General features: G+C 40.1%; 1 protein-coding gene across 4 annotated transcripts in view; it reads left to right on the top strand.

The window, feature by feature from the left end:
• The window catches only part of GRIA1 (glutamate ionotropic receptor AMPA type subunit 1), a 322,608-nt gene that overhangs the window by 181,364 nt on the left and 128,645 nt on the right, over positions 1-12,599 (top strand). For all 4 annotated transcript variants that reach the window (XM_062189705.1, XM_062189704.1, XM_062189703.1 and 1 more), the window contains one exon: positions 252-305. In XM_062189705.1, coding sequence (XP_062045689.1) covers positions 252-305 — 54 coding nt within the window. The remainder of the gene's footprint in view (positions 1-251; positions 306-12,599) is intronic.

Raw genomic sequence — 12,599 nt, 5'->3', positions numbered from 1 at the left:
CTGCATCAGCCTCTAAATAGCTGAGTAACTTGAAGAGCTTAATCCACCCCTCCATGACAATTCCTCAACTATAAAATAAAGATAATAGCAATGCCAATTGTATTGGCTGGGTGGAATACCGTAGATTGAATACCAGGGATAGGAGCAGGTCCATTACAAGCACCCAATTCATAAGAGTTGCTATTATACTGCTGTTATGTAGCATCCATTATTAGTACAATTGATGAGTCCTATCCCATTGTATTTTGTAGATTATAAAGCTGGAGAAGAATGGCATCGGCTATCACTACATCCTTGCAAATCTGGTGAGTGGAGCACTGCAGACTCATCTCAAGCCCTCTCCATGGTTTGGGCCCAGGCTTGCTACTCTGTTCCTCGACTGGTGTGAACTGTGGGGGTGGGAGGGGTAACTCAGAGTTTCAACTCTGTCTTGATAATACCAAATTTACCTTTCCCCTCCACATCCCACTTGTCAAACCACAGCATACTGCTCATGAACTTCTTACCTTCCTTGGAAGAGAGCATGTAGTGCTGGCAGAGCTTCATCAGTCACCACAATGCCAGCTTTAATCAGCTCTGACCCTTGGCAATAAAGAAAAAATCACCACATCTTTGAATGGATATAAGATGTCTTGATCCCACTGTTTTGTTCCCTCTGTCATTTTTCAAAGATTTATTTATATATTTGAAAAGTAGAGAGGGAATAAGGGAGGAGAGGGAGGGAGGAAGGGAAGAAGAGAGAGAGAAAGAGAGAAATATTCACCTGGTGGTTCATTCCCTTAATGGCTGCAACAGCCAGGGATGGGACATACCAAATTCATGAGTCTAGAATTCCATCTGGGTCTTCTATGTGGGTGGCAGGAACCCAAGTACTTGGGCTATCATCTACTGCTTCCAAGGCACACTAGCAGGAAATTGTATTAGAAGCCCAAAGATTTAAAAAAAAAAAAGAAGAAGAAGAAGAAGAAAAGAAAAAAACCCAGAGTAGCCAGAACTTGAACCCTGCACTCTTACTTAGAATGCAGGGGTCTCAAGTGGCAGCTTAACCCACTGCTCCACAATACTCATTCCCTTGGGCCCTCTATTTTGACCTCATAATCGTTTTACTACATGTAAACAGAACCATGAAAATCATATTATACTAATATTGACAAATCATTAACCAAAAATAATTTTCCATCATGAACAACATTATGTCAATTTACCTGTAATTCTCTTTTCTATATGCGATAGACAAGTCTGTATTTTTTTAAATGTTTTTAATGTACTACAGTTCTTTTTATTGGATACCATTATGTTTTCATGCCATGAAGAAGACTTGATTCATCAAACCATTTTTGTACATACTAAATTTTACTTAGTAGCATCTGCCATTATGAATTTTTTGTCCATTATTTCTGTCAAGTCTATTTTTCCTGGGTCATGTTTTGCACATCTGTCATTTGATACTTCCATCTGCTTTTTTCCAAAATCAAATGTAATTTTATTTTGTGTTCATCTCATGTTTTGAGAGCTTTATTAAGTTGTAACTCACATGTCATAAAACTCACCCAGTTAAGGTATAGCATTCAATGGTTTTTAATATATTCACAGAGTTATGAAACCATTATCACAATCCAGTCTTAATGTTAAAATTGTAATAAACCTGAAAAGAATTCCTATGCCCATTAGCACTCATTCCCTATTAACCTGTAAGCTCCCCAAGTTCTAAAGCAACCACCATTACTTTCTATCTCTAAGGACATTTCTGTTCTGGACTTTTTAGACAAGTGGACTCATACAATATGTGGTCCGCTGTGACTGTATTAACTCAGCATATTTGCATGGTTAACCCATGTTGCAACATGCATTGGCATTTCGCTCCTTTTTCTTGCCAAATAACATAGTAATATATGATATGCCACATATTTCTTATCTATTCAACAGTTAGTGAACATCTGAATGCTTTCCTGTTTGGGCTATGATGAGTAATCCTTCTGCAAACTTTAATACCTGAGTTTTTCTCTTGATTACATAAATAGAAGTAGAATTGCTGGGTTATATGGTAAATCTGTGTTTAACACTTAAAGGAAATTCAAAATTGTTTATCAAAGTCATTGCATCTCCCATCAAATTTTAATCAATAACAAGTGTTGCCATACGACTATTTGAACATTTGTCAGTTTCCTTTAATGATAGGCCTTTCTACAAAGTTTCATCTTGTTAACTGAATATATAGCCATGTCTGATTTTAGCCATGTTACATTGTGTTTTTTTTTACATTTCTATGATAAATGTTAATTATTAATTGAACCACAGATTGATGTTTTCTACGTATTTCTGGAGTGAAGATCATTAACAGAACTAAGGCACAGTATGCATGGATCTAAAAATGGGACTAAAATATCCTGTCTAGTGCTGAAATTTGATCCCCCTTTCTGATCTGGTCTCCAGACTCAAATAAAGCCTTGCCTTACCTTTCGTTTCCCTTTAACATGTTCTTGCTCTGGCTATCTTAGTATTTCAGGTTCAGGGCTGCAAATAAGGGCTTATTGAGACAGGTTAATTTAGACTCAACTGTTAATAGATCAATATGTTACTTTCACCAGAAGTATTTGTATTGGATATGACTGGGGGCTATTCAGGGAAATGAAGAGATGGAATTTTTTACTTTTTTCTTTCCTTTGAAGTGAGATGTACCCTTGATATCCTTTGAGTCCTTGATCCTTGCTGATGGCAGGGACTTTGGAAGTCAACTCCCTTTAAAGTGCAGTTGCTTTTAGGAAATAGATACACAACCAGCAAAGGGGTATGATTCAGCTAGGGCCACACAGTGAATCAGCAATGGAGCCAGGCACCATGGCTAGCAGGAGCATCTCATGTCTTCCAAAACATCTCTCAGGGAGAACTTGGGGGCATTCTGCTGCTTGAGAAAACACAGAACAAGGGTGTGGGCATGCATAATTACCTCCCTGGGAGAAGACAGAAATTATACATCAGCAGCCTCAGAGCCACAGAAAGACCCCAGGTAATTACACAGCCAGCTTCATCTGTTGCCCAGTGACCCCTCAGTCACAACATCCCAAGTCAGCCCCTTGGGTTGCCTTATCTTCTAATTTGCATTTTTCTTCTTCTGACCTAATGAGCTCTCACATCCTTACAACTGCCAACTAATAGGATGCAAATTGCATATACTATCCAAATACAAAAGAATTGCATGTTCCAATAGATTAGTTGATAATTAGGCTTCACATTACTAATTAATTCAGTTTGAAACATAGTCGAGGATGTGATGTGTTTTCTTCTCCCTTCAGAGGAATAATGCAATTTATAAAATGATAATTTTTAGAAATTCCACCACATAATTAGCCTGGTGCTACATGGAACTGACCCACTCCTTCAGAGTGTCTGTGATTAGGGTGTAATTATAGAGTTAGGGTCCAAGGAAGCTTTTGAAAGGTTTAACAAAAGGAAGAAGCTGCATTTTGGTTTGCAATTCTTTCTGTTCCTGTTGGAAAGCCTGCACTTCAAAGAATCCAAGGGCACTCTGCTAGCAGATCACTTTGGAAGGATTTTTTGGGGGGTTCAAACAGCCACCAGTTGGGGGTGTCCAGAAAAGAGGAAGGAAGGAGATTCTGGATCAGAGATGGGAGCTTATGGACAGAGTCTAAATAAATAAATAAATAAACGAACAAACAAAAAATCCCACAGGTGCTTTTTATCCGGATGCCACCTTTGGGTAATTCTGTGTTCTCAGGCAGTGCTCCAGCCCTGTTTCCTTATCTGCTAATTGGAAATAATAGCTCCTGATCTGTCCTGCTCCATTCATGTCATTGCAGAAGGCCAAACACATTGCCAAATGCCACCATCTTTCGAAAAGTTACAATCGGCTCTGCACAGGTGGAAAATTCTTTGTGTTCACACGTGGTTTGTACAGGTATACATGCAGGTATATGTTTACAAAAGTGCTCAAGTTGTACATATATCTAATCAGAGAGTTGGGTGTCTATGTTTCCATAAGATTGGTTTGCCCACAAAGTCACCTTGAACCATACAAAAATTGAAGAGCTCACACAGCACTATTTATTTTATCAACTACCTCTATTTATTACATCATACAATTTACCAACTTAAGTGTTTGATATCCTACGAACATGCAGATCGTTCGAATTCATTCCCCATTTTTCTCTTGCCCTCTTCAACCCTGGCTATCCTCTTCCCACTACTCTCTTGCCCTGGGCAATCATGTATCTACTTTCTGTCCTTATGTATTTGTTGATTCTGGATGCACATTTTTAATTTTTTTAGAAGATGTGTTTGTTCATTTATTTACTAGTTCAAAAGACAGAGTGACAGACAGAAAGAAAGATCTTCTGCTCACTGGTTATTCCTCCCAAAGGACACAATAGTCAGGTCTGGGTCCAGGCCACAGCCAGTCAGGATCCAGGAACTCTATACTGGTCTCCCATGTGGGTTGCAGGGACACATGTACTGGAGCTACCTTCTGCTGCCTTCCCAGGCACTCCAATCAGCACTTCAATAGAAGATGCCAGCACTGCAAATAGTGTCTTAACCTGCTGTGCCATAATGCCAGCCCCCTAGATGCACATTTTTAAAAATACTTTCCTATATAACTATAATCATATATCTTTTGAGCCTTGCAATAGCCCTTAAAGTTAATAATATCCCTCCTTTCCAAAGAAAAGCGAGGAGAGTTTCTAATCCACCAAGATTATTTAGCAATGGAAGTGGAGCCTCCAGGTCCATAGAATCTCAATGTCCATGTTCTTACTACCATGAGCAGTGACTTCTGGGCATGGGAGAGGGGGCAACATAAGTGTGAGTGTCCTTGACAAGATGGCTTGAGTTCAAATTTCACCTACAGTGGCAGCAAAAGATCTGAATTTCAAACTCAGGCACTCTAACTCCTTTTAGACACTTGTTCTACCAAACAATGATAAAATTACACAAAAATGATCATTTTTAGTGTGACAGGAACTAAAGGACTGACAATGGGGTCAAGTCATCCCAGGTCATACTGGAGTTCTGGGGACCAATGCAGACAGCCATTCCTGCCATGTGGTCACAGCTTAATTTCTGGACAATGTTAGAGTTACACGTTTTGGTTCATATGACAGCTATTACAAACCCTCAGTTCTCCACTATTGTCCAACTGCTGGGTCAACCCTGAGAAGAAACTGTTCTCCAGTCTCCTTGTGCCCCTATGGTGGGAAATCTGTCAACGCCTTCCATAGAGCTGAACTCACTCACTTACTCTGGCTCCTCTCTTGCTGCTGTCTCAGCGCCACACATAGGTACACTTTGTTTCTGCAGCCTCGGGTTAGGAAGGTGGTAGTATAATTGTGAAGGGTTTCTCTGGGGTAAGGCACAGCTGGGTTTCATTTCTGCCTTTATTAGCTGTGTGATGTTAGTCAAATTATCTACGCTCTCTGAATTTTCACAGCCTTATTTAAAAAAAAGGAACAAGTTAACTACATCCTCATGGAGTGTTTTATTAAGTGAGATAATGTATATTAAGTGTTTATAGTAATGCATGGCCCCAGATAAGCATGCAATGTTAATAATTAAACGATAATAATCATCGTTGTCATCATAATCATCATCACCACTACTAGAGCAAAACGAAGACACTCATATCTGGGGAAAAGATACTATCTTTTTTTTAAAGATTTATTTATTTTACTTGAAAGTCAGAGTTATACAGAGAGAGAGGGAGAGGTCTTCCATCCGATGGTTCAATCCCCAATTGGCTGCAACAGCTGGAGCTGCGCCAATCCAAAGCCAGGAGCCAGACGCTTCCTCCGGGTCTCCCACGTGAGTGCAGGGGCCCAAGGACTTGGGCCATCTTCTACTGCTTTCCCAGGCCACAGCAGAGAGCTGTTCAGGAAGTGGAGCAGCCGGGTCTTGAACCAGCGCTCATATGGGATGCCGGCACTTCAGGCCAGGGCCATATAAGATTACATATGTATATATATATATATATATATATATATATATATATATATATATATATTAAGATTCTATATGTATCTTATATATATAATATATATGATACTATATACAGGGCTATACTATCTTTAAGATTCCCCAAACCACTCCTAGACTAAATTTCCCATTGCATGATGCCAAAACCCCAGGTATTTTTCTCTAACCTTAAGTAAGACTAAATAACTGACTTACTATTATAAGTCTCCCTCCTTGTTTATCTGTAAACTCCTGGAGGAAGGCTTGCACCTGACTTTTTCCTACTGAATCCAGGTGTTTCTTACAAAGTCACGGAATGGATAAATGAGTGGAAATAAACACTGGTACCCACACATCACATGGAGTCTTAATGTAAAAGATGCATGGATAGCATGAAGTAAAGCCAGTCATAAAAATATAAAGGAGTAGATGGACAGCTGAGAGTCTAAGAGAGCTTCTAGCCCACTCCCCATAAAGCTGCAGAATCTCCTTTACCACATCCCTAATAGAAGTCCCTCTATTTGGGGCCTGCCTTCATAACACCCAGTGATGGGGAACTAGGACCCCCAGGTATCCCTTTATCTCATCAAAGGGCTCTGACAGTTCCCATACCCTCTTGAACAAGTTGGCCTGTGCTCCATGCACGGTGGCACACTTCTGGCTCCACCTGTCCTCTGGCTCTCACAGAACATGTCTGTTGCCCTTCCACTGTGAGTATTTGGAAACGACCATTCTGTTGGCTCTTTGATGTTTTATTCTCCACCAGGATACCTTCCTGTTCCCCAGGACCTTCTCACAGGCTGTGGTTCTACCTGTAGGCCATATTGTCATCAGATGTGGACCACGTATGTCCACATACCTCTCACTGACCTGGGATGCTACAGGAAGTGCTAAGAAGCAGGAACTTTAGCTTTTGTCCTGGGAGCAAAGTGGGTTCGCCTTTCACTTAGATTGGAAGATGTAAATAAAGTTCTACAGAGAATGACAATGAAAAACCACCACCTGTGACAATAATCCAAGGGCCATAAAAGACCACCTGAACTATATGGTAATCAGAGGTGAGAGAAGTCTTGGTAGGCCACAGGGTGTCTGGGAAAGAGCATGTTGCCACATGCATGTGGCCAGCAGTTGTGCAAAGAACATATCCTGGCTCTGATGTAAAGAATCCAAGAGAGGTAGAACTGAAGGGTCACTGAGAGCTCATCTCACCCAGCCCCCCATTCTACAAAATGGAATGAACTCCAGGCCTGGGGAGGAAAGTGATCCACTGAGGTCATCCAGAAGTCAGCCACCAGAGCTGGGCTGGGACCTAGAGCAATCTGTTTGCTTCTTTTTGTTGTTTCTTGCTTCCTTACCTGCTTGCTGTCTTTCTCTTTGTTTTCACAATGTGTTTATACAAGAGGTATTCAAAGCGTTCACCAAAAATGTGTATGATGAAAAAGCTGTGCATGGATTTCAAAAATTTTGCACCAAAAATAAATACACCTTTTATACATTTTTCCATGAACCTTTTAAAGTACCTTCATAGGCCTTTGTGTGATGGGAGCAGGGAGGAGACAAGGAGACAGAGAATCTCAGAAGCTCTCCACTCCTCCCCGTGCCCCTCTCCGAGTCTCTCTTTGATGGTGGGGCTCATTCCAGAGCCCCTTCTCCCTCCCACACAGTCTCTCTCTCCTGCTGCTTTCACCGCCCTCTCTGTAACAGTCAGAACATGCAGCTCACTTCATGATCACCAGAGCTGACACTGGGAAGCCTCTGGAAGGAAAAGGGGAGTGGGCGGATAAAAAGACAAATCCCAAATGCCAAAGGCTGCTCTCCCCCTAGGTGAACCCAGCATCTCATCAGGCAAAGCAGAGTGTCTCTTCACACTCATCCCATATCACCTAGAATAATCCACCAAGGAAATCCCTGAGAGGTTTGCATCCTTCCCAAAAAGGTGAGATTTTACTTATTTTATAAGACAAACTTCAAGATGTTGAAAGACCTCTTTTAAGGTCTAAAGACTAAGCTCCCTTTTGGGTGGGTAACCCTGCCCTTATTTAAGAAATCACAACTCTCAGGACTATATAATAATTGATCAAAGTCAAGAAATCAATCTCTTTCTTCTTGAAACTAGCCAAGCTCAAACTCGGGCTTAGCCACTCACCAGCTGTGTGTCATTGGATAAGTAACTTTATCTCTCTGTACCTCTCTGTACTCTCCCCTGGAAGAGGAGATATTAACACATACCTCACAAGATAAAGACATTACAAATTAATTTACAGAAAGTTTTAGAACAGCAAGTGCAGCAAAGTCCCAGGACTCCATCCCAACTCTGTGACGACTCTTTATCATTTGCGCCAATCATTTTTCCCCATAAGGTCTCCATTTGTTAAGGCTCAATGTTTTCCAAAGGTACAAATTCAGCAAGAGCTTTTCTGACAGTACAATTTAGAGTTTGAGTTTTCCTGACTCTCTCTACAGTGGAGAGATAACAAAACAAATTCTAAAAGCACCATTAGCTCCCTTTGTCATACTGAAGAGGCTGTTTGATTAATCTCACGCACCAAGTATCCGTATTCTTCAGTCTTGCAAGCCATGCACACGTTGGCTGAATTGGGATGACCTTTTCCATGTCAGGTCAGCACTCTGCACCACTTCAGATGTGCAGAGGAGTGGCTGCAACTGCTCTGCCAGAACAAGCACCCTGCCTCACCACTACTAGTCCTAAAGCACAAGGGACACCTTAGCACCAATTCTGGCAAGTGTTTGAGAGCAATATATAACTAGGAGGATGTATTCCTCATGTCTTTGTCTGTCCTTTTTAAGACAGAAAAGCAAATAATATAATGCGAAAGAAATGAAGCCCCAGGAACATCAAGCTCTAGATGAGCACCTACTGTTTCCTGGTACTGCCCAATAGATTTGACATATGTCGTTGTTTATCCTCACAACTGCCCTGTGACACAAGCAGTATGGTGATTATGAGTTTGCAGCAGAAGACACTGAAGCTCAGGGAGGTTGAGTCGTGTGTCCGGAGTCGCACAGCTAGGAGGTGGTGGGGCTGAGATTTGCATCCAGGCTGATGTGGAGAGGCAGTCCCTGCATCCTGATGCCCTCTGTGGCTCTGACTCTGAATTCAAGGCTTGCACATTTTCCGCATAGAGTGTTTACCCTGCCTTCTTCACACCACAAAGACTGCTTTGCTTTCAAGTTTAATTGCTTCCACTAGGAAGCTTTCCCTGAACTTCAGCCTGGGGCTCAGGTACATTTATTTTTCTCAGTAATTCCTTGTGTAATACTGGCCTTTCTCACTAGACCTTAAGCAAGCTGAAAGCAAGGTTCGGCTCTGACTTATTCTCTTCTACATCCTTCTGTCATGTGCATGGCAATATGAAGCACTAATGAATGACTGGATGAATGAATGATTCACTAGAATATTCCTTTCCCCAGTCTCAGTTTCAAATTTGTCATAAGTTTGGAATTTCATTCATCCACCAAGCATTACCTACTGTATGTGAGGCCCTGTGATGGCATAACCTAGCATTTCATCAAAAGATGGGTTTGCTGTGAGTTCTTGCCTAGCCTTCCCTGAATAGGAAGGTTTAGATCACATAAAAGGAAAAGGCTATTGGTTTCAAGTCCACTAGCAATTCTAGCCATTATGGCCTAAAAGGCTGAACTTGGAACTGACCTCTGGTACTCTTGCTCTTAAGTGACTTTAGCCAAGTGTCATCCCTGTCTACAACCAGTTAATGCAAAAGTAAGATGAAAGAATCTTTGGAAGACAATCTAATCCTAAACGATATAGTGCACCTGTAAGTCCTACAGCAACAGCCCTGTCTGGGGGATGCCTGGCCTTCTGCCACTAAGTGTCAGCATTTCATCCTAAATTGTAAGCCTGAGAGAAATTTATCTGTGAAACCCTTTTTTTCATTTTTTAAAAAAATTTTTATCAATATAAGGAGAACAGATTCCATGCATTCCACAGGTACAATTTCAAGAAAATAACCATAATGCCCTCTCTCCCCCTCTCCTTCCCCTTAATTCTCCCTCCTTTCTCTTTCTCTTCTTCTTCAACTTTTACAAACACACAATCACAGTCCATTCTGCAATGACATGCTTTTGCAATGCTGTCAATAATGGCTACCTGTAGAGGAGGAATGTCTATTCTGTTTGCAAATACCCATGTTGCAGGAGCCCTCTTCCGTGGCTTCAAACCCAATTAGACAAGTCAACATTAATGCCTTTTTTCCTATATGGATGGTCTATTAACTGAGTTAAGCACAGTTACGATGTGTATTGCCTTGATGGTAATCAAATAAGCCTGTGTATCATCAGGAATCATATAAGATGAGGATACTTTAATGATTTGGTTGGTTAAAGTGGATAACATAGGAAAATGTAAAGACTATTCAGAGACATGACGATTTAAGGACAATTAAGTCTTCGGCCTAGGAGTGTTCCACAGTTTCACATACATCCGTATTCACAAGCACACACATACACCTGTGTGATCACAGAATTGCAGATCAAAGCTGGAAGAGCCCTTAAGAAAGAAATCAACTGGCTCAGAAGTTTCTAAACTTTTTAGTTTGAAGCTTTATTTTCAAATGGATTCTTCAGGGAGAACTTGAATATGTAAAACAGATAAAAGGCAGAGCTGCTTTGGAGGACAAGAGAGGGTAGGAATACAGAAGCTCATTCTTTTGCCCTCCCCTGATAACCTCTAAAATGCCTGAAACACAAGAATATAACCTGAAAGGTCATTGATCCAGCCAAAGCCCCTGTTTTGCAAATCAATAAACTAATGCCTGTAGAGGTTGAGACAATCACCTAATGGCAAACAGCTCTCTAAGTTCAAAGACAGGATAGAACTTCAGTGCTTGTTGCTGAAACTCTTTTTCCTGGCTTCTTCTTTATGCCCTGGTTCACAGTATATTAAACAAAAAAATCAATAAAAATACCTCTTTGGATCAAGACACAAAAGCTGAGGCCAAGAGATGACAGGATTAAAGCGTCTAAGAAAGTCATGAAAAAAATGAGCAAAGATTTTCTATCTCTTCATTCCTCCAGGCCTGTTAAACATACACCCTGCTCCAGGTATTATATGTGGACATTGCCGGGGCCAAGGCTTCTGGCCTCTAGGAGTTCCCAATCTCATGGAGCAAATGAGTCAGACTACTGCAGTCTAAAAGAGAAATCTAGGAGAGACCTAAGACACTGAGAAATAAAGTGCACGTGGTTCACTTTCCAACTGCCAACACACAGTAAAGGACTGAGGACAAATGTCCTAATGTCAGAGAAACCTGATCATTCCTTCTTTATGTAAAGATGCATGCAAACCGCAATGAGGTTTTACCTGACCCCACTTAGAATGACTCTCATACAGAAATCAACAAACAATAAATGCTAGTGAGGAAAAAGGTACTATAATCCACCGTTGTGGAAGATAATATGGAAATACCTCAGAAAGCTGAAAATTGATCTACCAAATGACTCAGCAATCCCACTCCTGGGAATTTACCCAAGGGAAATGAAATCAGCATATGAAAGAGTTATCTGTATCTCCATGTTCATTGCAGCTCAATTCACAATAGCTAAGTTATGGAATCAACCCAGATGTCCATCAACTGATAACTGAATAGAGAAATTATGGCATATATATATATAAACATATGTGTTTATATATATATATACACACACACATATATATATACACACACATATATATATGTTTATATATATATATACACACACATATATATATACACACACACACATACTATGGAATACTATTCAATGGTAAAAAAAAAATTAAATCCTGTCTTTTGCAACAAAATGGATGCAACTGGAAATCACTATATATAGTGAAATTAGCCAGTCCCAAAAAGACAAATACCATATGTTTTCCCTGAGTTGTGGTAACTAATACAGTATTTAAAATGTAATGTATAGGAGTGAAATTGACACTTTGAGATTTGATGCTTACAGCCTTTATGTCTAGTGTGGAAATATAGTAGGTTTTTTTCTTCCTCATTCTATTTGTTAAACTCATTACTTACCACAGAGTTAATATTATGAGGATAAAGGAAACTGAAAATAGATCTTTGTAAAAATTAAGAGTGGGAAAAGGAGAGAGAAGGGGAAGAAGGGTGGGAACACAGGCAGAAGGGAGGGTATGGTAGGAAGAATCACTATGTTCCTAAATCTGTATATATGAAATCCACGAAATTTGTATATTTTAAATAAAATTTAAAAAAAAAAAGATGCATGCAGGCTATTATAATGCTTCATAGAGGACAGCAGATAAATGAATCATATTGACAGGATTAGTGGCTAGGAGGTAGGATATACAATGATTAGAAATTGGATTCCTGTCACCTACAGCTGTGATACTTGCTAGGACTATTGTATCTGTCCATCACTAGCTATGCTATATTGGAAACTAATTTTATTAACTCCAACCTCACCTTTTTAATTTTAATTTGTAAATGAGAATAATATTAATAATATCTGCTTCATATGATTATTATGAGGATTAAATAAGATAATACAAATAAAGTACTTAATAAGGTTCATACTAGGTAGAGTGCTTGAATAGATGTCAGCCACTGTGGTCATTACCTGATTGTTTTAGCCAAAATCTGCCTTCT

This window comes from Lepus europaeus, chromosome 4 (genome assembly GCF_033115175.1).
Source record: "Lepus europaeus isolate LE1 chromosome 4, mLepTim1.pri, whole genome shotgun sequence".
Lineage (NCBI taxonomy): Eukaryota > Metazoa > Chordata > Mammalia > Lagomorpha > Leporidae > Lepus > Lepus europaeus.
Note: the sequence above shows the minus strand (reverse complement) of the source record. Positions and strands in the feature narration are given on the sequence as shown.